This window comes from Lycium ferocissimum, chromosome 10 (genome assembly GCF_029784015.1).
Source record: "Lycium ferocissimum isolate CSIRO_LF1 chromosome 10, AGI_CSIRO_Lferr_CH_V1, whole genome shotgun sequence".
NCBI lineage: Eukaryota > Viridiplantae > Streptophyta > Magnoliopsida > Solanales > Solanaceae > Lycium > Lycium ferocissimum.
In genome coordinates this window covers 57,756,184-57,778,307 of record NC_081351.1, presented here as the reverse complement: position 1 = coordinate 57,778,307, position 22,124 = coordinate 57,756,184, and the positions used below count along the sequence as shown (strand labels likewise).

Here is a 22,124-nt window from a genome sequence, read left to right as displayed (position 1 = left end):
AGCTAAGATTATTAGGCAGTAAACCAATTTGTGAGCTCAATTCATGATGTAATTTTACTTCTGTTTTGTAAGAAATTTGCTAGAGATGAACTTATATGGAACGATGTGATAAGATTTATATAGTCAACCCTAGCACATATTTTACAAAATCAAATATGTAAAATATGCATTTAGCAGTATTGCAAGCAGGACTTGTATGGTGCTATAACTTAAATCAAGAAACCAAAAGACTGGGTGAGAAACTGTAGATCTAGACGTTAATGCAAAAGTAAAATATTTATTTACATACATATGAATGTACAAAGATTATAACATTCCCGGTGCTGGCCTTTCACGACAATATTAGCACGTACTACTGCAGAGGCCAAAGAATTACATCCATATTCTTCAACTGGTACCCAGAATATGAACACCCGAACAAGTATCACCCTGTCAGTTTAAATACCGCCGGCAATTCTTCGAATTACAGTAGCAGGGGATTTTTTTGCCTTCATCCTCATGGTTAAAGTTGTAATCATATGTAATCTCTTCTCCAGGATAAATGTCTCTCTCAGCAGAAAATACTACCTGCATATGATGAAGTTTAGTACTTGAAATTCAAGTTTTAGTTATCACATATATTAATTATAAATATAATATAATATAATATAATATGTATAATTATATGCTCTGATAGAAAACTGGGAAGCATGACTACGGAATGTAACAAAATATAAGTGAAAGCAAGTAGAATGGGATGTATCTACCTTTTTCTCATTCCTCACAGAAATGATTCTGGCGACGCAGTTTGGCTGGTAAAATCAATTAGCAAAAGAAGAAAAGCTGAGTCCGTCATACTTGAGCCATCAAAAGTGACGTCAACCTTTTATATCTTTTTTTCTTAAATAGAAACATAAATTACATCAAAAGTATTAAAACAGAAATGACGAAGAAACAAAAATGTCGAACATTGTAACATAATTGGGCAGGGAGAATAGTGGACAAAATGAACACTTACGAGGCATGAATGGTTCACAAATCGGGCAATCCCTCCCTTTTGGGTTGCATCGACTATATGCTCTTGATCAATCCTAAAGAAATAACAAGCACTCTTATACTGCAATTTCTTTCCTGACAGGTACTCAATTTCTCTTTTGTCAGCCACACGAAGCCCCACTATCTCACCCACATATTCAACAACCTAGAGGTAAATAGTGACAATAAAGTTAAATTTGCTGATGAGAAACTTATAATTCAGAGGAAGAGAATGAAGATAAAGACCATTTCGCCCTGTGAAATAAACCTAGATGTGTAAAGACCAAGAGCATGAATGCCAGATTTGTACACAACCAAACTCTTCCACCCTTTGGAGTGCTTATAGCGAGCATATTCCTTCTGAAAAGTAGAGAGTAAAAAAGTAAGAACATCAGTAGCAGTAAGAACATCAGTAGCATAGACTGAAACCAACGTGCACAAGAATTTAAAAGCTATACACTTGAGTTGTCAGTTGGACCACTGCAGGGTGTAACAATTCAGCGCAATTTGCCTTGTCAAGCAACCCAACTGTTACACATACATACCCGATAATCATATTCAGCAGCTTTTGGTCGAAGCCTCGGAGTCTCCTTTCTTGATGACTTTTGTCCAGTTATGTGAATCCAGGCATTTAGTTGCTCCTGGGCAACAAGGCATCCACCACCAGATTCGGAATACTGAGGAAAATTATACCGCACTCCTTCCTTTTTGCGGCCCTTGTATCCCTGAAGGTAGAATGCAAGTTTTAGAAAATCTGTAATCAGGAGTCCAGTACATCTAAATTGTTATTAAGAAACAACAAACCTCTGTTCGAGCACAGGTAGAACCTCCTTCTCCTTGATGAATACCTACAGGACCAACCAGATTGTAGTTAGAAATGTCCCTTGAGCACTTAGAGACCCCAGGTTCTTGAAATCATACCTTCAAGTATCAACTCATTAAATCCCCGTTTGTGAATCTGCTTGGACATTGGCTTCTGTGGAGTTGGCAGAGAATCATCTGCAATATTACCAGTTTTTATAAGGCAATCACACCTTCTCTTCTCTAGAGAGTAGAATAAGTGAGCCCCTTGTTCACCTCCATGGCAATGCACTCTCTTTGATTGCTCTAATGATTGGCAAGGATCCAATCCAATAGATGTCAGGAGCTGGCTTTTAGAATTTTCGGTAGTTACAACAGTATTAGCATTACAGCTTCCAACTTTCTTGAGATATGGAGATTTGTTAATGCGTCGATGTTTTTCTTTTGCACTTGCCTTCCTGAAGTTTACAGAAGTCGATTTTGCAGTGTAGTTTCCAGAGGAGCTACACTTCACCAATGAGTCACAAATTTTTCTTAGAGAAAGAAATTTGACTGGTTTTGATGGATTCGCATTAGAAATTACACCATATTTCCCCCAAACTAAGGGTCTTACTGCCCTTCTATAAACCTTCTCATGCATCTCAGAAGACGTAGAGGTATCTACCAAACTGCATTTAGCTGCAGAGTCAACAGCGAGATTATGTCCTTCATCTGTCTGCCTAACAGGTATTGCAGTGTCCAATTTCGGCCTCTTTCTTGGTATTTCACATGTTACAAAGGTATCATCATCATCAACCTTTAAAAGATCTGACTGAGTAACAATAGCTTTTGCATCATGGCAATTAACTTTACTATTGCAAGAAAGAGTATTCAATGAACGCATTCTGGACCTCCTTTCTCTGAAACTTGGTTCTATGGAATACACACATTCTTCTGCACTGCCATTATCCGATAGGAGGGCACCGTCTTTATCATTGCACGAATGATACAGAAGACCAGCACTGCAAGTGCCCTCTGAATAGGCACAAGCAGAGTACATAGCAGGAAGTGTTGTATCCAATTTTCTCCATTTGGTTCTCTTTCTAATCACCTTTTTGGAGATATCAGCCACTTTCTGAATACGATGGCTCTTTTCTTTAATGCTGAAGCTAGAATGGTTCTGCATTTTCTTCATTTTTAAGGAATCTCTTAGTCTAAGTTCTTCAATCAGACTACGAGAAGAGTTACCAGCAAACCCTTTGGATGGTCCTGCATCCATGGGGTTGAATTTGCAAGCAACACCAAAAAACTCTGCACTTTGTTCACTGCCTTGTGCATCATTAGAGGACCAGCATCTGTCGATTCCTGATCCTTCATCTACTACAACATTACTTGCCACACTCTTTTGACCATCAGCAGTGGAGAACTCTTTGCCATGAATCACCGCAGATGCCTCAGTAACAACAGGTGCAGATCCGCCAGAAGAAACATTGGATATTTCTGGCTCCTTTAGACATTCAACATTTTGAAAAGCTACATCACAACTGGGTTTGTTTCCACCAGCATCTGCATTTTGTCCCCTCATTTTTTCATTCATGTTCAGGAAACCTGTTGTCTGTTCCTTACATGTCAGACTAACTGCTCCGGTCACCTTTTTTGGAACATCTCTCCATTGAGAAGAGTGAAACTCCATTTTGTTTATCTTGTTCCACATTAAATCATTATGTTCTTCCAAAGAGGCCAGATTGTCCGAGGGAACTTTCTGACTATCATTCAACTTACAAGCAAATAAATTCTTAATGCAGCCAGAAGTTCCTCTCTGTTCTAGCCGAGTAGTATCCAGAGGTTCACCAATGAAATGATGTTTTTCAATAGAAAAGTCCGGCTGAACAGCACAGCTACAGCGGTAAGACATAAATGAATTTGGTGCAACCTGAAAGCAATTTGCTTGCTCAACTGATGGGGAAATATTGCTTTCAGAACCTCCATGTCTAAGCTCATGTAAAACCAAGAAATCAATCAGAACGAAAAATTGAAGGATGAGTATAAGAATAAGATAAACTCAAATGCATGTAAACAGACACGATCATTGAAAGAACAGGTACTGACTCTCACCGTTACAGTTATAGTTGTAAATAACTTTTCTTTGGTACAGTAAATTTAATTTCGCAACCCCCCTACCTGGGTCCCATTATACTTTTTCTGTTTTATAATATTGGAAGAAAGTATTGAAACAGCTTCCTTTTTACACAATTCAACATAACCTGGGGACAATCCAAAAGAAAGGGGCAGTTATCTGGGAGAGAGGGAGTAGTACATACTGAATCTCTGCATACAATGTATTAAATATCTTCTAGGGTGACTCAGTCTGAGGGCAAAGTTATAACCTAACAGCGACACTAAAAGACAGAATTGATTGCAAACCATGGAAAAGCAAGGTTACAGAAGATGTTTGAAGAGAGTTACCTTAGGTAAGGCCAGTGAACTGCATTAGAATCAGTGGAAAGCTGACAGTACAATCCTGATTCTTGAGCACAGAACGGTTCTCCATGTGATAAAGCTGGAAAATTGAAACCTTCAAGCTGATCTGTATGGACATAATCTTCCTATTCATTCCAATTACAAATCAAACAAGATACACAGAATAACTGAAAAGGAAACAGCAGTGCTTTACCAGTAATAGGAGCGACAGCTTGAATATGCTTTCCCATATAATCACTAAACCCAGAGAAGGCAGATACTGCTGCAGCCTTAGAAGCATGTAGCGTATTCATGACATTGGGTTCATATAACTGGTTTATGGATGTTGGCGCTTTGTCAAATGGATTCCTGCATAGCACATGCTCTGTGGTGGCTGTGGTAGAGGAAGTGACAAGTGCAGGAATAGGAATTTCCAACCCATGATGCAAGGTTTGGGTTCTTGGATTCATGGTGAGTTCAATCTGCCTTCCATTCAAGCTCTTTTTGTTAGACAATTGTAGAGTTTGATTTCCAATTAGAGTTGAACTTGATAATGGAAACCCACACAGGACTGCCTGCGATGGTGGAGCTGCTCTAGAGTCCACTGGTTTACAGACAAATCTGATGTTACCATTATTAAAGGGTCCATTATGAGAAATTAAAGATGTCTTCCCATACAAATTAAGGGTGTCCTGAACATCAGGCATATCCATCATCATACCAGAGGGCTTGCATGAATAAAGGTTCTTCTCATGTAAGGCCAAGCAATTGCTATGACCAATCCCTTCTACAACTCTCTTAACAGTCCTTTTGTTTTCATAATAATTGGAGTGGAGTCCAAAGTTCAACTCAGCGGCACTGTGTAAATTAACAACATTGTGGACCACACCTTTATCACTGTTCCCATGTCCAAGAGCACATGAAGTGTCAACATTAAATTCCTTAGTAGCCATCTTACCTCTAGCACAATGAAAATCAATTTGGTCGCACTTTAGAGTAAGGGATTTAGACTGAGGTTGTCCGGGAGGAATATGACTTCCATTAACCATATTTTTGGTAGCTTCAGGGTACAGTAGTCCTTCTGAAGGACCCTTAAACTGTGCTTGAAGCATAGGAAACATGGAATTTCTAGTTCTGGATTCACTTGTTGCGTTGTGGAGTCCACAGGCAGAGTTGACTGGGTCCAGCTGGGCCTTTCCACTTCTTGGACTCAAATTCAGCATATGAAAATTTGACCTGCTTTCTTCCTCTGCCTGTGATTCGACTGCTGCATGACACTGACAGGTGTAAACTTAAAGGGAAATCAAGAACTAAAGGAACAAATTCACAAATAATAACAGACCTTTATGCATAAGGGGCTCTGGAAACAATGATTGTTGGTATTCTATTGGTTTGACGATGGAATGATACTCAAAATTTTGTTGAGCTAAACTTCCAAACTTTTTCCTTTGCTGGGAAGGATGCCCAAGTCTCAACTCAATATTTGAGGAGACACTACTTCTGTCCATTTGCATTAGCGAGCTGTTGATACCAAGCGATTTTGAAATTTTGGGATCTGGAAGAGAATTGAAAGTATTTGTGTCCTTGGTGTTTGAGCCAATATAAGCTGAAATAAATGAAGAACCATTTTTTGGGCCTCGTATCCCATCTAAGTTTGACAATGTTGGATGCTGAGGGTTCTTTGAAATAGACATATTGTTCCATGACTGTCCAGTTCCACCGGATAGCTCAGAATTTGGAGATGAATTGGGAAGGGATGGATAAAACTCTCCCAACGCAGTGCTTACTGGAAATACTTCAGGCCAGTCCCATCCACCATGATCTTCAGGAGCCCTAATCTAAATTACAATAGAAAGATCACCATTAATGGCTCTTGTGCTTCAAATGGATGCGATTAACAAGTACTTTAGACATAATAAAATAGAGCATCTAGGTTCTTAACTTCTGCTGTAAATAAAGCACATTGAACAAAACCAAACAATATAGAGCATGCAACGCTAGACACAGTGGTCTACCTTGCATCCCTGCTCACATATATGCTAAAACTATAATACTATATAAGCTTTCAAAAGTAGGTGGTCCGTCAATCAAACCATCGTAGCAGGCAGAGAACATTTTATCAGGATCAGAAAGCCAATAGTTCATAAAAAGATATTCTTGTAGTTCAAACATATAGATAGCTACCAACATATAAATTATATGGACAGCATTTAATCCAGTAAAGAAATAAGTGGAAAGTTTTCTAAGTTGACTGTACCCAAGTCATCATACAAAGTGATTCTACCAAAATTGCAAATTGCCCTTCGACCTTCCCATAGATGATGTGAAAGAAATTTGGAATGCTAAATTTAGTGATCCAAACTAAAAAATTTCCCCTTCACAATTTTGGAGCCACTTTTCTCTCTAAATCCAATCAACTTAAGGAAGTAGTGATTCCTTTTTGTCTTTAGTAATTTCCCAGTTTAGTCTTCCAAATTCTCCTTCAATCAATCAGTTACGCCTAAATGCCAAATTAGCTCCCAAATCTCCTTAGAAAAGTTTTTATCAAAGTTTCTTAAGCAATTTAACATATAATCTAAAAAAGACTACCTGAGCAGACTATGTTTCCCATTAAGTAGTGATGCCAAAATCGTTATCGTTCCATGAACCAAAATTGATCTACATATCAGGACACATTGAATTGGACCCCTTCAACAGAAATATCAGGCACATAACCAAAATTGATTACATAAATGCAAAGGCGTCTGAAACAATGTAGCTAAAAAAAAAAAAACACAGATTTTGAGGCATAGAAGAATAGATGTTAGATACCTCACATATTCCTTACCCCTAGTTTTTGGAAGAAGACCTTCCGCCACTGAGCTATGGTCACACCACTGTCCATCCGAACAGCAATCCCCGGATTAACATCAGATAAACCAGAATGCTGCACAAAAGATAAACTTCAAACTATTGCAACTGAAAGTCTTTAACTCAATTAATAGACAAGATATAGACATGGAGATATCAAGTACTCCAACAAAAGGATTGTTTTCCAGAGACTGCCGAAGCACAAAAAGGACACATCAGAATTAAGTACCTCACAAAACCTAGAGATAGACATATGTGAACCATGGCACAAGCAAATAACTCCAAGAACACCAGTATTTCTGAGAACCAGGTATCCGCCTGCATTCAAGGACCAAAGCACTAATAATCAGAACAGATAAACATACTACTGATGAAAAATGACACTAATTAGTGGGTTACTCACTTAAGCCGAAACAAAACACACGAGGATAGCTGCTCAGCAATGGGGACAACTGCCCAGAATATCCTGTTTCCGAGACAACCTTCCTAGATGTCACAGAATCAGGTATATCATGGAATTTCACAGAACTATCTGGGATCGAACCTGCATCTGAAGCCCCTCTTGAAAAAGAAGAATGCTTCCCGTGGCCAACATAATGGGAAGGAGCAGCTGGCTTAGCCATTTCACATTTTGGAGGGTCTATTACAGCAGTTGATTTAAGGGTTTCTCCAGCTTTTAACTTGTCACTGCTAAAATATTGTGACAATTCAACAGCAGGTACAAGTACTGGTCCATTCCTAGAAGCAGATCCATTGGCATTGTTATGATTTATTGGCTTTTCATTCAGCATGAAGACAGATTTTAGATTTGATGATTGCTGAAACCCTCCTTGCAAAGAGGGTACTGGACCGGAAAGAAAAGATATGAATGAACCATTGAACTCAGCAGGACTCGAGATATCCACATTTGAATTTGAAGTCCATGGAAGAGCAGACGGCTGTACCATTCCATTTCCCAGCGACACTGAACTTTGTGGAATGCACGAGTATATATTTTGACCTGCATTGGGAAACTACAGTATGGGGTGGGCAGTGAGAAGGACAAATGAAATATATGAGGGGAGAAGTATGAGAAGAATCAACAAGATCCACTATAACAAGGTTGTTTTAATTTTCATATGTTAATAATTGTTCAGTATAACAAAGTTAGAAGTCATTTTGAAAGGGAAAGCCTCAAAACGACAAGGAAAGACAATGTATCCATTTTTTTTTATAGGCATGTATATTTTACGCATCTACAGCTAATGGAAAAATATTGCTACAAAATAGTGGCTCACAAAACATCCAATTACAGTAAAAAAGAAACCGTTTAATGGCATTCACTAACTGAACACTCATTCCTAGTAGTGTTTTGTTTTCCTTGATCAACAAACCGAATTAGGGCTTCGGAGTATTTCACCTAACTAATCTACATCATACAAATATATTCCCAAGGTTTTCTGTAGTTTTAGAAACACTCACTTTTCCATCAGAACTTTTCTCAGTCTAACTCCTACACTCAAAAAAGCCACTTCATTATGATGCAAAAGAGGTGCCTGAACTCCTAAACTTTAAAAAGCAACTACATTACGATGCAACAGAGGTACATGCTATTTAATAATTTGAGAATTGGTGACCCGAACTACAAACATAATGTCTAGCCATAAACATAAGGATACTAAACCAAACAGGAATTTACAAATCCGGCTCCTCCATCGAAGTTATATGGTTCTGTTCGAACTCGGCTTTAATTCATCCAAGACACTCTTCCTTTTATGTAATAGCAATACAATTCTTTTTCCATGTTGTATTATAAAATGAAAAGGAGCTATGTGGCCCCTACTTGTTTCCCCTTAACTCTAAAAGATGCAGATGCAGATGCAGAGTCTTTTTTATGGCCAGTATGATAAGACAGATAAGGATAGACATTGTAAAGGCCGAAATAAAACAACTTATTTCCCACATTATTAGCAGTTGAAGCTTTAGCAGTCAAATAATGAAACTGACAAATAGAAAAAGCCTCTAAACTGCTACTACCTAGAATCCCATCACAAGGAGTAAAAAGGAGGGTTTTATTTTTTACTTTTGGTAATTAAATGAGGGCTTTCTTCAAAATCTGATTTTCTTTATCTGGATTACACCTCTACTCGTATTTAACAGGAATGTAAGATTCGTAAAATAATAAACACATAACCCACTATTTTCCTCCAAAAATGAAACATACATTTTACAAATTAACATGCAAGCAAGAAAAAGAACAGAGAAATAATAAATATCAGCCAAGAAAAACCTGAAAATGGGAGTCCGGGAGTGATGAAGAAACAAGTGGTGGAGACGTTGACTGCCACATTGACACCTCAAAAACTTGCCAGAAAAAAAAAAAGAATTCAACAAACCCCCATTTCCTAATCAAAGCTAATATATAAACCACACTTAATTGTCAGCAACCAAGAAAAATCAACTTCAACCCCACTAAACATCACACAAGGCAGAAAGAGAAGTCTTACTTGGTGTTTATCTGTGTTTAGAGAGGGAAAAGCGTTGGCGACTGAAGTAATGATGAGGGAATTTTCACCGATAATGCGATTGGAAAATGGATTGGAAGACTATGGGCCGTTGGATTAAGTTGAACGGTGGATTGTGTTTCCACCTGTTGTGAAAAAAGTGCACGAGGAGACTGAAACCCTTGTATGGCGGGAAAAAGCGACTTGCTCAACTTGGGTCACGTGACGTATTCACTATTATTCCTTCCGTCTTCTCACTGTGATTTTCTCCAAACTCTTTCTATATATTGAGAATTATTAATTATATATTTTTATGTAATTTTTAAATATATAAATTTCATTATAGAATACTCAAAAAATATACATTTAAAATTAAGTGAAAGAAAAAATTATTTAACTCCCCAAACTGATCAATCTTCAAACAAACTAGAACGGAGGAAGTATTATTATTGGGAGAAGGCTGAAGCCTGATGAGTCAGGGCTAAGATGGGCCCTTCTACATGTGGGGTACCACCAATACTTTGTGTTGGGCTTATGGGTGTACATTGGACCAGGCCATCAGGTGGTCACAGTGGTCCAACATGTAACAAATTGCACGGTTTGCCTTTAATGGTTGGTCTTTTATTTTGTCCTTCAAAATCAAACTTATTCAAAGCGGGGCATAAATTCTTTAAGATCGCTTATATAACTTGTGAGATATCATGATGTGAAAATATAAATTTATGTCTTGCCTTAAGGGGCAAAAATTAAAGACTAGGACAAAATAGGGGACAAAGTGCAAATGACCCGTCATCAATGGAGTTATCTTTGTAAAAATTTCACAGGGTATTTTTATTTGGACATTGTTATCTTTAATATCCATGTTTGTTAACAAGTTTTTCATGTCTATTCACTTTAAAATAATTTTAGACACCGCAGCTTGACAACAAAATGCCTGAAGTTCAGGCGAAATTGAATGAACTTCATATGTACATAAACTTCAGACAAGAAATTTCATGCATGAAGTTTAGACAAAAAGTATTAATTCAGCCACATATAACTGGAGTTGAGGCAAAAATGGTTGAACTTCAGTCATATGTGCCTGAACTTCAGCAGCAATATGAAACTGCGTGTTTGAAGTTATTCCGAAGTGGATAGGCTTGCAAATGTTTATGCATTGTGGATGTGGCTTAAATTGTGATCGCAAAATCGAGTATGTGTGTGTTTCGTCTATTATCTTTTTTCTAACAAGTGCAACTAAAGTTCCTGAATCTGCACTTGCCTTTTTGGGGTTTGACGGAGTTTTTCTTTATAACCAAGAAATTTTTGAGGTCTAAGGCAAATGATTCAAAACATGATGGATAAAAAGAATACCTTTTTGTTCTTGTTTACTTCGAATAGTGCTAAAGTGATGGTCATGGTTGTATGGAGAAGGTTGGTGTGAAGGCTGTGTAGTAATGGCTAGTGGTCGCTACAGTGGTGGTCGGAGGTGATGGATGTGCGGTAATGTTACACCTTGGAAATTTTTTCGTTAACGTACCATGAATAGACTAACGAAGGGCACGATGTATACGATGTTTTGATTAGTAAGAAATAGCATTTGATGATCCTAATCGAGATTTCAAAAGACATTGAGGTAAGGGAAGAAAGTTTGCCTAGAGAAGGCAAGGCATACGATATGTATCGGAAAAGATTTATGAGTAACAAGTTAATGATGATTTAATGATGCTTTAAAGAAGAGTTATAACGTCCCTTAGATTGTTAATGAGGTGATAAACAAGTGCGAAGAAGGTTCCATAAGGATTGGAGATCAAACGAGTCGACAAGAACGAACTTCGAAAAACTGGGCAATATACGGCCAAACATACTGGCGGTATAAAACATACGGACCGTATGTTCAGCCGTATAATTAGCCCAGATTTGCACCTCTCTCTGGACCAAATCTACGGCCAGACATACGGTCAGTATAATTTATACGGACCGTATGTTGGTCCGTAAACCTGGTCGGGGCCCGAAGTGTGAATTATTAATAAGGGACTAAGTTCATTTCATATCATTTCCCTTTCACACCCCTTCTCTCTAGAACATCTCTCTACATTTCTCCCACAAAAATTCAAGAGATATTAGTGTTCCACTTCATCAAACCAAGTGAATCAAGTGTAAGAAACCCATTAAAGTTCATCCAAGACAAGAATCCAAGTGAAGGAGAAACTAGAGTTTTGCTCAAAGTGAAGTGTTTGCATCCAAAGTTCATTCCTACACCATTTAAGGTAAGTTTTATGGTATTTCCATGTTGTTTAAGGTATTTGAAAGTTGAAACACTTGGATTGTAGAAGGAAATAGAAAATGGGTCATGAATGTGGGAACAGTGTCACTTTTGAGTAAATGTTTGGATTGAGTCATGATTCTTGATACGTTATGATTATAATCGTGTATAAATGATGTTGAGAACATGGGATAGAAGTTGTATATGTATGAACGTAATCGTGTGTTATGACCATGAATATGGATAATTGGAAGTGAATTGAGAAGTAAGGATAATGTAGGTGAATAAAGGCTATTGTTATGATGTTGTGAATGTTATTATTGATGTTTGGGAATTGATATGTAATATAAGGAAAGTTGTATAAACAAAGGAAATGTTACCCAATTTCCCTAGCTTAAGTTAAGCATGTTCATGTGGTCGATTAGTTAATGTTAATGCAAACTTTCTTGAAGGTAACAACATGGGCGTTGAAGGAGAACAAGCAAGCGATAACATAGCTAAACGAAAAGGTATGTAAGGCTAGTCCTTTCTTTCTAAGGCATGACTCCATGGCATTAATTCTCCTATATTTCTATGACTTTCCTACACATCGGAAATTATGAGTCTATGGTTATAAAGAGCTTTTCATAAGATAAAGAAAAGAGATACGATGTGAGTATGACGAAGATGATTATGAGTTGAGCCTAAAAGTTCTAAAGTTCATGATATGCTAATTCCATAAAGTTCTTGCTATGAATACGATATGATGTTTCTACAATCTAATGACCCTATTTACGATCCCTTGAGGTTACTTGTTGTGTTACACTCACCTTAAAATGTTAGTTCCTTCAAGGTGAGATATGATGAATATGATCACTCCATAATGCAATCGGGGGTTCTCGACCTTATGCCACCCCGATATTGTTTATGTCTATGAGCTCTAATGCATGTCCTACGACAAATGTTCCGGAAAAATTATGAGTCTATGTTCATAGAGGATTTCACATGAGATAAAGGTAAGAGATATGCCATAGATACGATAATGGTAATGAAGAGCCTAAGTTTAGAGACTACAAAGCCTATCATACGATATTTTTATGAAGTTCATGCTACGAATATGATATGATTTTCATAGATTGTCCTTAATTCAAATGCATGCTCTATGAAAAGTTGTGATAAGCTTATGAGATGTATGTGATGATAAAAGATTTTCGTAGTAATGGCAATGATGATGATGAGATATACCGAGCCTCGTTATGGCCGGGTACGGAAGACATGTATGTGATATTGTCGAGCCACTACGTGGCCGAATACGGATATGGTCGAGCCACTACGTGGCCAAATACGGATAATGTTTAATGTGTTTGAGCAGATACGGTACTATGATATGTATATGTATGTGCATTCCGCGACCCTTAAGAAAAGGTAGAGTAAGCGTGACAAACATCTCAAAAAGGTATTTGAACTTTATTTTATCTTTACTTTTCACGTTTACTTATGTTACTACTCATGCTTTACATACTCAGTACATATTTCATATTGACGTTCGTTTTCTTTGGACGCTGTGTTCATGCCTACAGGTAGACAGGTAGGTGATCCAGACTCGTATGAGCTATTAGCTGACTTGAGAGCACTCCATTGTTCCGGGGGTGCCATTGCTTATTGTTTTGTGTATATGTATTTTGGGCACGACGGGGTCCTGTCCCGTCTATATGTCTAGTACTCTAGTAGAGGCTCGTAGATATGTATGTGTGGGTAGTATGGTCTCACAGTTTCTCATTGCATGTATATATATTATTTTGATAGCCGAAGGGCTTATGTATATAAAGGTAAATGTGTTTCAAATGAAAATAGTTTTTCTACGACTATGTGCATAAGAAATATGAATGAACGCAGGATGAGTAATAGAATGAGTGGTGCTCGATGGTCAGCCCCGGGTACCCGTCATGGCCCCTAGTCGACTCGTGACAGGTAATGACTCAATGGAGGTGGTGGTTGTGTAGTAAATGTTGACGGTGGAGGTGACTGGTGGTGTAGGAGTTGATCGTGGTGATTATGTGATGGAGGTTGGTGGTGGTTGTTGTTGACACCTAATTTTTGACCTCCTATAATTTATTTTATTTGCTCAAAGTACTTGAATATTAAATGGGGTAATAATTTTTTTTTTAGAAAAAATCGGGATGATTTTATAAGCTATGCATATAATATTTTACCTTTACTCTTTGGTAAAATAATTTCTATAATAAACCATTTGGAAATTACTTTACAGCAATTAATGATGCATTTTAATAATTTCAACCAGAAAATAGTTATTTATTTATTTTTTTAATTGTCCAAATTATCAGAGATTAATCAACAAATATTTATCCCATTTTAATTCAAGAAAATTGATTTGATTGAAATAAATAATCATTTTTTACCCCCAAAGTCTTATTTCTGCATACTCCATTTATATGGGCAATTCTCAAATTAATTATAATTAATCTGGATAATTAATTATAGCTATATTTGTAAATTGCTTATTATATGCTTAATCATAGCTACTATTGAAATAATCAATTCGTTAGTCAAATGAGGCCATAATTGAAATAACAAAATTCATTGTTTTAATTCAATTAAGGCCATACTTGCAAATCCATTATTTTGTGAAAGTCAGTCGTGTTTTTAATTAATCATGTAGTTTTAATTAATTTGTTTAGTAATCAATCTTTTTGCCTATTTATTAATTTGCATTTTTGTCCCTTTTACATGTATATGCATTAATATATATATATATATATATATATATATATATATATATATATATATATATATATATATATATATATATATATATATATATTATATATTTTTTTATACATATATAAGGGACCTTTTCTTTTGCCCAATGCAAAAGGCATGACCCGGCCCAGTGCGCCAAAATATCAGGGGGTATAACCCATTTTCCCTCTTTTTCATCCAAACACCACCCTACTCTCCCCTTTCCCTTCGTAAAAACCCTATCCACCATACTTTTTTTTCTCTCTCTCTACGTCAGCATCCCAAAATGGGTAATGGCACAGTGTACTTTCGCTTTGTGCAGTCATGGTTCGATCGTTTGAGGCAAAAATTAATGCATCATCTCCAAACGATGCCAAACACGACCTTGAACATTTGTAAGGTCAACTCTTTTCTCTATCTTCTATCTTGCAACGTCTATGGACTGAAATCCTTTAATTGTTTTTGTTGTGTTCTGAATTTGAATCGCAATTTCTTATTAGTTCATGAAGAACCTTTCGGATTGATCTTTTGTTGACTCGATCTGGTCCTTTGATACTTATTTTAACTCGATCTCAACCCTACAATGTAGATGTGAGGGAGAAAATCCCAAAAACAGGGATTTATCCCACATCGTGAAATTAAGGTTTGAGGGATTTAAGGGTTTTCTATATAAAGAAGCCCTAGGTTACATTGCTAGACACTTTTGAACTGAATATTTACACATATTCACTCATATCTTCGAAATACCTAAAATTTAGAGCATTTTGCTTTGAAATTTTAAGAGTTCGATCAGTTTAAAATTTTAAAGTTCTTATTTCCGTGTCCTTGTGTGATTCTCTGGTATTTTGATCTTTTTTTGGGGGGGGGGGGGGTTGGGGGGGGGGGGGACAAGTTAGGAGGTCTCCAAGTCCAACACTCGATCAAAGGCTGCACTCAAGAAAGGTAATTCCCCTTTCCTTATTTATTTTTTTGCTTTTTTTTTCTGCCTTTTTTATGTGTTTAATTTGTTGTATGATGTAGCATGTTATGTTGTGTCTATGTAGTTAGGTTAAATAATGTTGTTACCTTAATTTATTGGGCTGTTTTGTTTCTTTATTCTTTATGTGGTTTGGTAGGTTGTTTATGTGATAGTATATGCTCCTTGGTTTGTTTAACTAGGACAATGATGTTGTTGCCTTAATTTATGGGATTGTTTAAGTATCTTTCATGCAGTCTTAACTTGCTATTGGCATGATATGGCCTGTTGATTCTACGAGTATGTGGTTAGATGAAAAATGCTGCTATTTCAGCCTGTTTAGCATGATTAGCTTAGTAATCTTTATGTGCTATTGAAACTAGTCTTGTTATCAGTCTAAAATACTTGATAATATAGCATGTTTTCCTATGCTTGTTTATTTAGTTTAAGCAGTGTTGTTGTCTTAACTTGTTAACCTATTAGGTGTCTTTGAAATCTTTTTTTTTTTTTTTTAAAAAAAAAAAACTATACTACTGATCCGGTTAAATTTTAACCATGTCCAAGCATGTAACTTAGGTGTTATAGTCTCTGCACACCCTGAATCTTTGAAAGGCATCATGTTGATCTTACTTGCCTAAAACTAACTGATATAGAAACTTAAGAGTCTTCATAAGTCATCTGAATCTGAGGCTGATTATCTGAACCTTATTTGTATAACTGCATAGCTATCAATACTCAACTTTGTGATAGTAAGGTAATGCATGTGTCACTATTCATAACAAAGCATGATATTTGTAAATTTGACAAGCATTAATATTGACTTGGTTAGTTCATCAGTATGATATGCTTGATAAGTAATGTGCCATTGGCGTGATTTAGTTGGTCATTCATGTTAAAAGCCATTATTTGCTTGCTTGTTATGTCATCTAAGTGGAGTAGGGTGTTTAAAAATGATTGGGACCCTTGCTTGACCTTATCTGAACATGTTGGACCTATGCTATGATTCTACCTACCCATACTGAGCCACATCACTTGCATAAGGATTTTACATGACTAAGTATAGGGAACTGAGTGTATCATGTGCCTAAGCCATTGTGTTTCATTTTTATGCACCTCTATTTTGTCTGAATCTGTACATGCTTGTTCATTTGATCTCTGAGGATAGTTGTCCTGTTTATTAACACCTTAACTGAATATTATCAATGTAAGGACTATCCTAATGAATTCTAAGATGTGTTTACCCTTTGTGATGACTTAATTGGAACTTTGGTCCACATTAGTCCAATCTGTTTGCCTTACTGTCTAAATGGTATATAGAACTGCTATGTCCTTCTACAATTGGTATTTTCTTTCTTGCATCCTGGAAGTGCTTCCACAAATGTCTACAATTACTCTAAGTGTTTGCTTTTTCTTGTTATATGCTTAATCAGCCTCATAGTACTTTACTTGATCCCTGATGTTGTTTGTTGATTATGTTTGCTGAACATTAAGTGCTTTCCTTAAATTTGGTTAAGGTAGTTTGGGCACATGCCTGTATATTCCCATAAGTATGCTCACAACTAATACATTATAAGGGGGGTTTAATTGGTCATTAAGGATCAAGCTTAAGCCCTCTCCGGTATTTGTCATGCCTGGGGTTCATAAAACCCCTCGGATCTTGTACGGCATTGGGAATACGAGGGTAAAAGCTTTCCATTACTAACCATTCAAGGATCCCTAAAGGTGTATATGTTTAAGTATACCAAAGGAATATACTTGTATATACCTTTACTTCTTAATCCAGGTTAAGTGTATGTATAAGTTGGCTAACTTGGGGACTGAATTTAGATCAATTAGCCTGCTGTTTGCCTTAGTTGAGTTTTTTTATATGCTTAAGTGTGCATTCATGATATTAATTCTTTATCTTTTCTATGCAAAATCCTTTCCTTGCATTTCTCGGGTCCTTCCACCTTCTATACAGGCAGCCCAATTCCAATTCTGTTAGGGCTCAATGATGATCGTTCAAAAGGAAGCTGATATATTTGAAGGCCCAGCCAATGGGTGAAAATGGCACTGATGGGCTTGGGTAGGCCCATCAGTTTGAAAGAGATATATTCCTCCCTCTCTTTACTTTATTTGGTACATGTATATGTTGTATATCAAACATGTGAAATAGTGAAACCCTTATGCATGTGTAGACTAGGAAATCAAATGAGTAGTATTTTAGGAAGTCGCTCAAAACTTTTTTTTTTTCCAAACTCGTTTAAATTGGATTCTTTTTCGCACAACAGAGAAAAGAAATTGGCTTTTAAATCTGATTTTGTTTAATAATCAAACACATGTTTTGGATAGAGTAAATTATGCCTTTCTCAAAAATGGTGAGATTTGCAGGTTTGGGCTTTAGTAATAAAAAATTTGGGGTAAATTCTTTTTTGGAAGGTAAACTAGTTTTTGGGCTACAACCCATAATTAACTACCGTGATATCTTCTAAAAAAAAAAGAGTTTAAATGAATTGACTGTGACAAATCCTTTTTTTTTCAAACCTTCAAATGGACAAAAATGGGCTTTTTTGACAAAAGAATAAGAAAATTGCATGTTTTAAAAAACTGGGTTCAAGGCTGGAAAAATTCTGGAGAAAAAGGACCATTTTTATTCAAACGTTTTCACCCCAAAAGGTTTATTGGACTAAAATATTTGGACTAAGTATGAGAATAAAAGGATTTGGACTTAGGATATAGTTGACCTATGGCTTCAATAAATAAAATGAACCAAATTGATTTTGTCTTTCATAAACTTTATATATATATATATAGAGAGAGAGAGAGAGAGAGAGAGAGAGGAGAGAGAGAGAGATAATATATATATATCTTATATACGTATATACGAGAACTAAACCCATTTTATTAGGACTAGAATCGTAGCGAGTCTACTTGGGAGAAATCTCGAGTGTGTCCTAGTCCGGCAATAAAGTGAATTGAACTTGTGTGGATTTTAAAATCAAAATCCCTTTTTACAAGGGGAATTTTTGCCAATTTTTTTGAAACCATGATCCGATATGAAAAGGAATGACATTTTTTTTGCGGAAAATTAAAACACTTTTAAACAAATAAGTACGTTAATCACACATTGAAGCTCGTAGGTCAACCGTATTCTACGGATCTTTAATACTAGGGTGCGTAAAACCTTTCCTAGGGGATCACCAGAACCCTTACCTCGAACTTTGGTCCAAAAGATTTTACTCAATTTTGGCAAAATCTTTAAACTCGATTTTCCTAGTTTTCCATAATAAATTAGGTGGCGACTCTAAAAATACTAAATCCAATTAGAGCACCAACAACCTCGTAGTAACTTTTATGCCTTACCCGCGTAAAAGCGAACCGTAATAGATGGCGACTCTGCTGGGGATTTCCTAGGTTCTAACCATAAGGGTTTCAATATAATGTGATTTTAATTGTATTTATTTGCCTATGTGTTTAAATTCCGCAATTTTGAACTGTCATTCATATCATATCATAAACTCCGCCACTCCTGGCAAAAAGCATGGTTTCAAAGGGGACACGCGGGATCGCGGTCTAGCCTTCACTAAAAAATTGAAACACCCTTTCTTTGGAACACGTTGAACGTTAAGTTGGTGTGCGGTCACCCAACGGCCGACAACGGTTCACCCCGAGTAGTCCGCTCGGGTCCAAGGTCAATTTGAAAAAATCACTCTTGCATAAGCCTAAGATAGAGCTAAGACAAATCCAAATGAGAAGTAGACTGGGTGGTTTGGATATTTTAGACGTATCCAAACCCGATAAGGAGACTACCCCGTGTCAAGTACGGTCTATGACCTGAAAAAAATTCTGCATATCATATTATGTGCTATTTGAAAATATTTAAATGTGCCTATGAATGAAACCATTGCCTAGTGGGGGGTGGGGGAATTAACCTTGGGTTTTGTTTTGTAGATGTCGATCAATTTGAATTTTGATATGGTCCTGACTACACCTGAGTTGCTGCGGATTTGGTGGGGCCAAATGTCCCCGGAAGAGAAAAGAGAAATTTCATGTCATTTAGGAAATTTGACATCCATCATGACTATGACCGGTTGCAAGGAACTGATAGAAGTAATTACCGGATTCTGGGATAGGGACCGAATGGTTTTCAAATTTGGCGACGACATTGAAATGACACCAACTCTGGAAGAGTTTAGAGATGTATTGACTAGCGTAGGCTCGGGGTTGAAAAGAAGGAAGAAACCCGACCAAAATGCTTTGATCCCTGAAAAACTCACCTACTCCCAAATTTATAGGATGCTTTCTTTAAACTACGCCAATTGGGCCCATGGCCCCACCATACCCTTCAGAGAGTTGTACAGAAGGTTTGGAAGCCCGAATGGATTTGTGGAACATCCCGGAGAATTCAAGACTTATGCCGACTGGACGACCACTAAACCCTTGGCTTTCGCCATTTGCTTTTTGGGAACTATGGTCTTTCCCAAAGATTGGTCCTTAGCTATAGATACCCGAGTCATTTCGATCACCCATGCCATTTCCTATGGCATAACCCAAAAAAGAAGAAACCAAATACTTTGATATAACCCCGATCATATTAGCCGATTTATACCGAGCCTTGAGTCTCTGCCGGAATCATTACAAATACTTCCAAGGTTGTAATTTACTCCTGCAATGGTGGATCCTCAAAAGTATGGTCAAGGTTAGGGGTGAACAACACTTAAGTAAGCCGGCTGAAAGGGATAATCTTCGGGATTTTCGCCCGAACTTCGGAGAGCAAAATAGACAAAGTTGGACATTCACCTTCTCCAGATTGAAGGAAGAAAGCATTCAATGGATGTTCCATGACTTCGTATCCACTGAAGTTGTAGTTAAGGGAAGAAAGTGTCCATTTTTGCCGGTTATGGGAATACGAGGGATTCACCCTTATGCTCCCGCTCGGATTCTGAGACAATTTGGGAGAGTCCAAGTCGTACCTCATATTGGAGGCATGGGAGATTTCATCATCGACTACGACATTGATAGACCACCAAGAGCATTAGATTGTGTCCGAGAATGGAAAGGTCGCATGATTTGGGGTCCCGATACTTTAGCTGAAGATAGGTTTCGTCCGGGTTGTGTCATAGAATATAAGGATTGGTTGAGGGATGACTTGCAAGGCACACTTCCTCCTAGGCCTATTCTCTATAGCTGTGTCCAAGACAAGGATTCGCAAGCCGAGATCCGAGCCCGTTTGATTCAAAGGAGAGCTGACGACAGAGATGCTAAGTATTTGGAGAAAATTGAGCATGACAAGGCCGTCATAGAGAGTCTGAGGCATGAGTTGGAGCTTACCAATGATTGTTTGGTTGAGCTAGACGACCGAATGAAGAAGATTTTAGATGATGTCGCTCCACTGACCTTCACACAGAAAGGGTTTCTTATGGAGGCGACTTTGACGTCAGCCCATCTTCATATCCAGACTACCCTCCGAAAAGCAAAGAAAGCCAAGACTGATAGGGATCGGGCTTCATAATCCACTACTGGAGGATATTTCTACTGATTTATTTTTATGCACTGTCTTTACTTTATCTTTTGTACTCCTACAGGGAAGAATTTTATTATTAATGATTATGGGGCAATGGTTTGATTCAAATGGCACATTTATGTTTCAAACGTTTAGTATGCTTAAGAACGCGCGTAGTATAATCTTATGAATTGATTTGTGTGACTTTATTTGTTTCCATATGTTTCGTTTAAATGCTCAATTGGTCTCGAATACTGTCCACTCACCCAAAGAAAAACAATGAACAAAAATACCTGCACTAAGCCTAATGATTTTCTCAGAATCTGAAGATGAACAACAAGACTACGCCTGAGCTCGAGGCCATGAAGGAGAATGAGGTTTCGCTATGACGGAAGATTCAAGACCTCGAAAAGAAGATCCGGATAGTAAAAGCCAAGATTAAGGAGTCGGATGAGTTGTTGGATTCGGTGGAAAGCTTGCTAGACAAGAAAGGCCGAAAAATTTGCGTAAAGCTCGAAAAACTATCGAAAGGAGAAAATATCCTTGACAAGGGAAAAGGAATTCTTCCCGAGTACATCCCGATAATGGAAGAGTCCGAGGAAGAAGAAATGGAGTCGGACCCACAAGAGCCCACATGGCCATCAAAGGAGGATGCCTCCGCTGCACCTTCAAGCATAAAAAGGGAAGAAACCTCTGCTGCACCATCGAGCCCCAAAGGGGAAGGAGCTTCTACTGCGTTATCAAACCCTAGGGAGGAGCCCATAGAGCAAATGGAGTATGCTCAGATAGCTTCACTCGAATGGTGGGCTATTGCAGTCAAAGCGTTGGATTGTCCCTACCAAGTCTCGCCTCAGCAGGCTACGAATGAGTAGATGATGATCAAGTTCCGAAGCAAAGGAATAGTCAGCGTTTGCTTCGATAGGTTTTTGCCTTGCCCTCCGGTCTTCGCATGTAAGAGATTCCCTTATCACCAAGATCGGAGCGGGGGCATACCCTCAATGAATGCTTATCCTTTAAAAAGAGACTCATTAGATTGATAGATGAGAAAAGTATCACCAAGATGTGGGGGCCACATTCACTATTGGTCCATGACAACATTATCCCAACTGAAGGGAT

General features: G+C 37.5%; 1 protein-coding gene across 7 annotated transcripts; it reads right to left on the bottom strand.

Moving 5' to 3' along the window:
• Window positions 1–169: 169 nt before the first annotated feature.
• LOC132034389 (uncharacterized) lies at window positions 170–9,785 on the bottom strand. 7 transcript variants are annotated; one of them, XM_059424727.1, is made up of 15 exons: window positions 9,374–9,782; window positions 7,673–8,117; window positions 7,508–7,627; window positions 7,334–7,422; window positions 7,082–7,180; window positions 5,597–6,092; window positions 4,469–5,521; window positions 4,261–4,381; window positions 1,936–3,785; window positions 1,819–1,862; window positions 1,560–1,739; window positions 1,261–1,374; window positions 998–1,180; window positions 747–791; window positions 170–567 (listed from the first exon to the last, which is right to left on the bottom strand). In XM_059424727.1, exons 1-15 carry the CDS (start codon window positions 9,431–9,433, stop codon window positions 433–435), a joined length of 5,034 nt encoding a protein of 1,677 aa, XP_059280710.1. In that variant the 5' UTR covers window positions 9,434–9,782; the 3' UTR covers window positions 170–432. The 7 variants fall into 7 exon arrangements, with proteins under 7 accessions (XP_059280710.1, XP_059280708.1, XP_059280707.1 ...); XM_059424725.1 differs by having other exon boundaries at window positions 7,508–8,117; window positions 9,374–9,447; window positions 9,591–9,782; XM_059424724.1 differs by having other exon boundaries at window positions 7,508–8,117.
• Window positions 9,786–22,124: the final 12,339 nt, after the last annotated feature.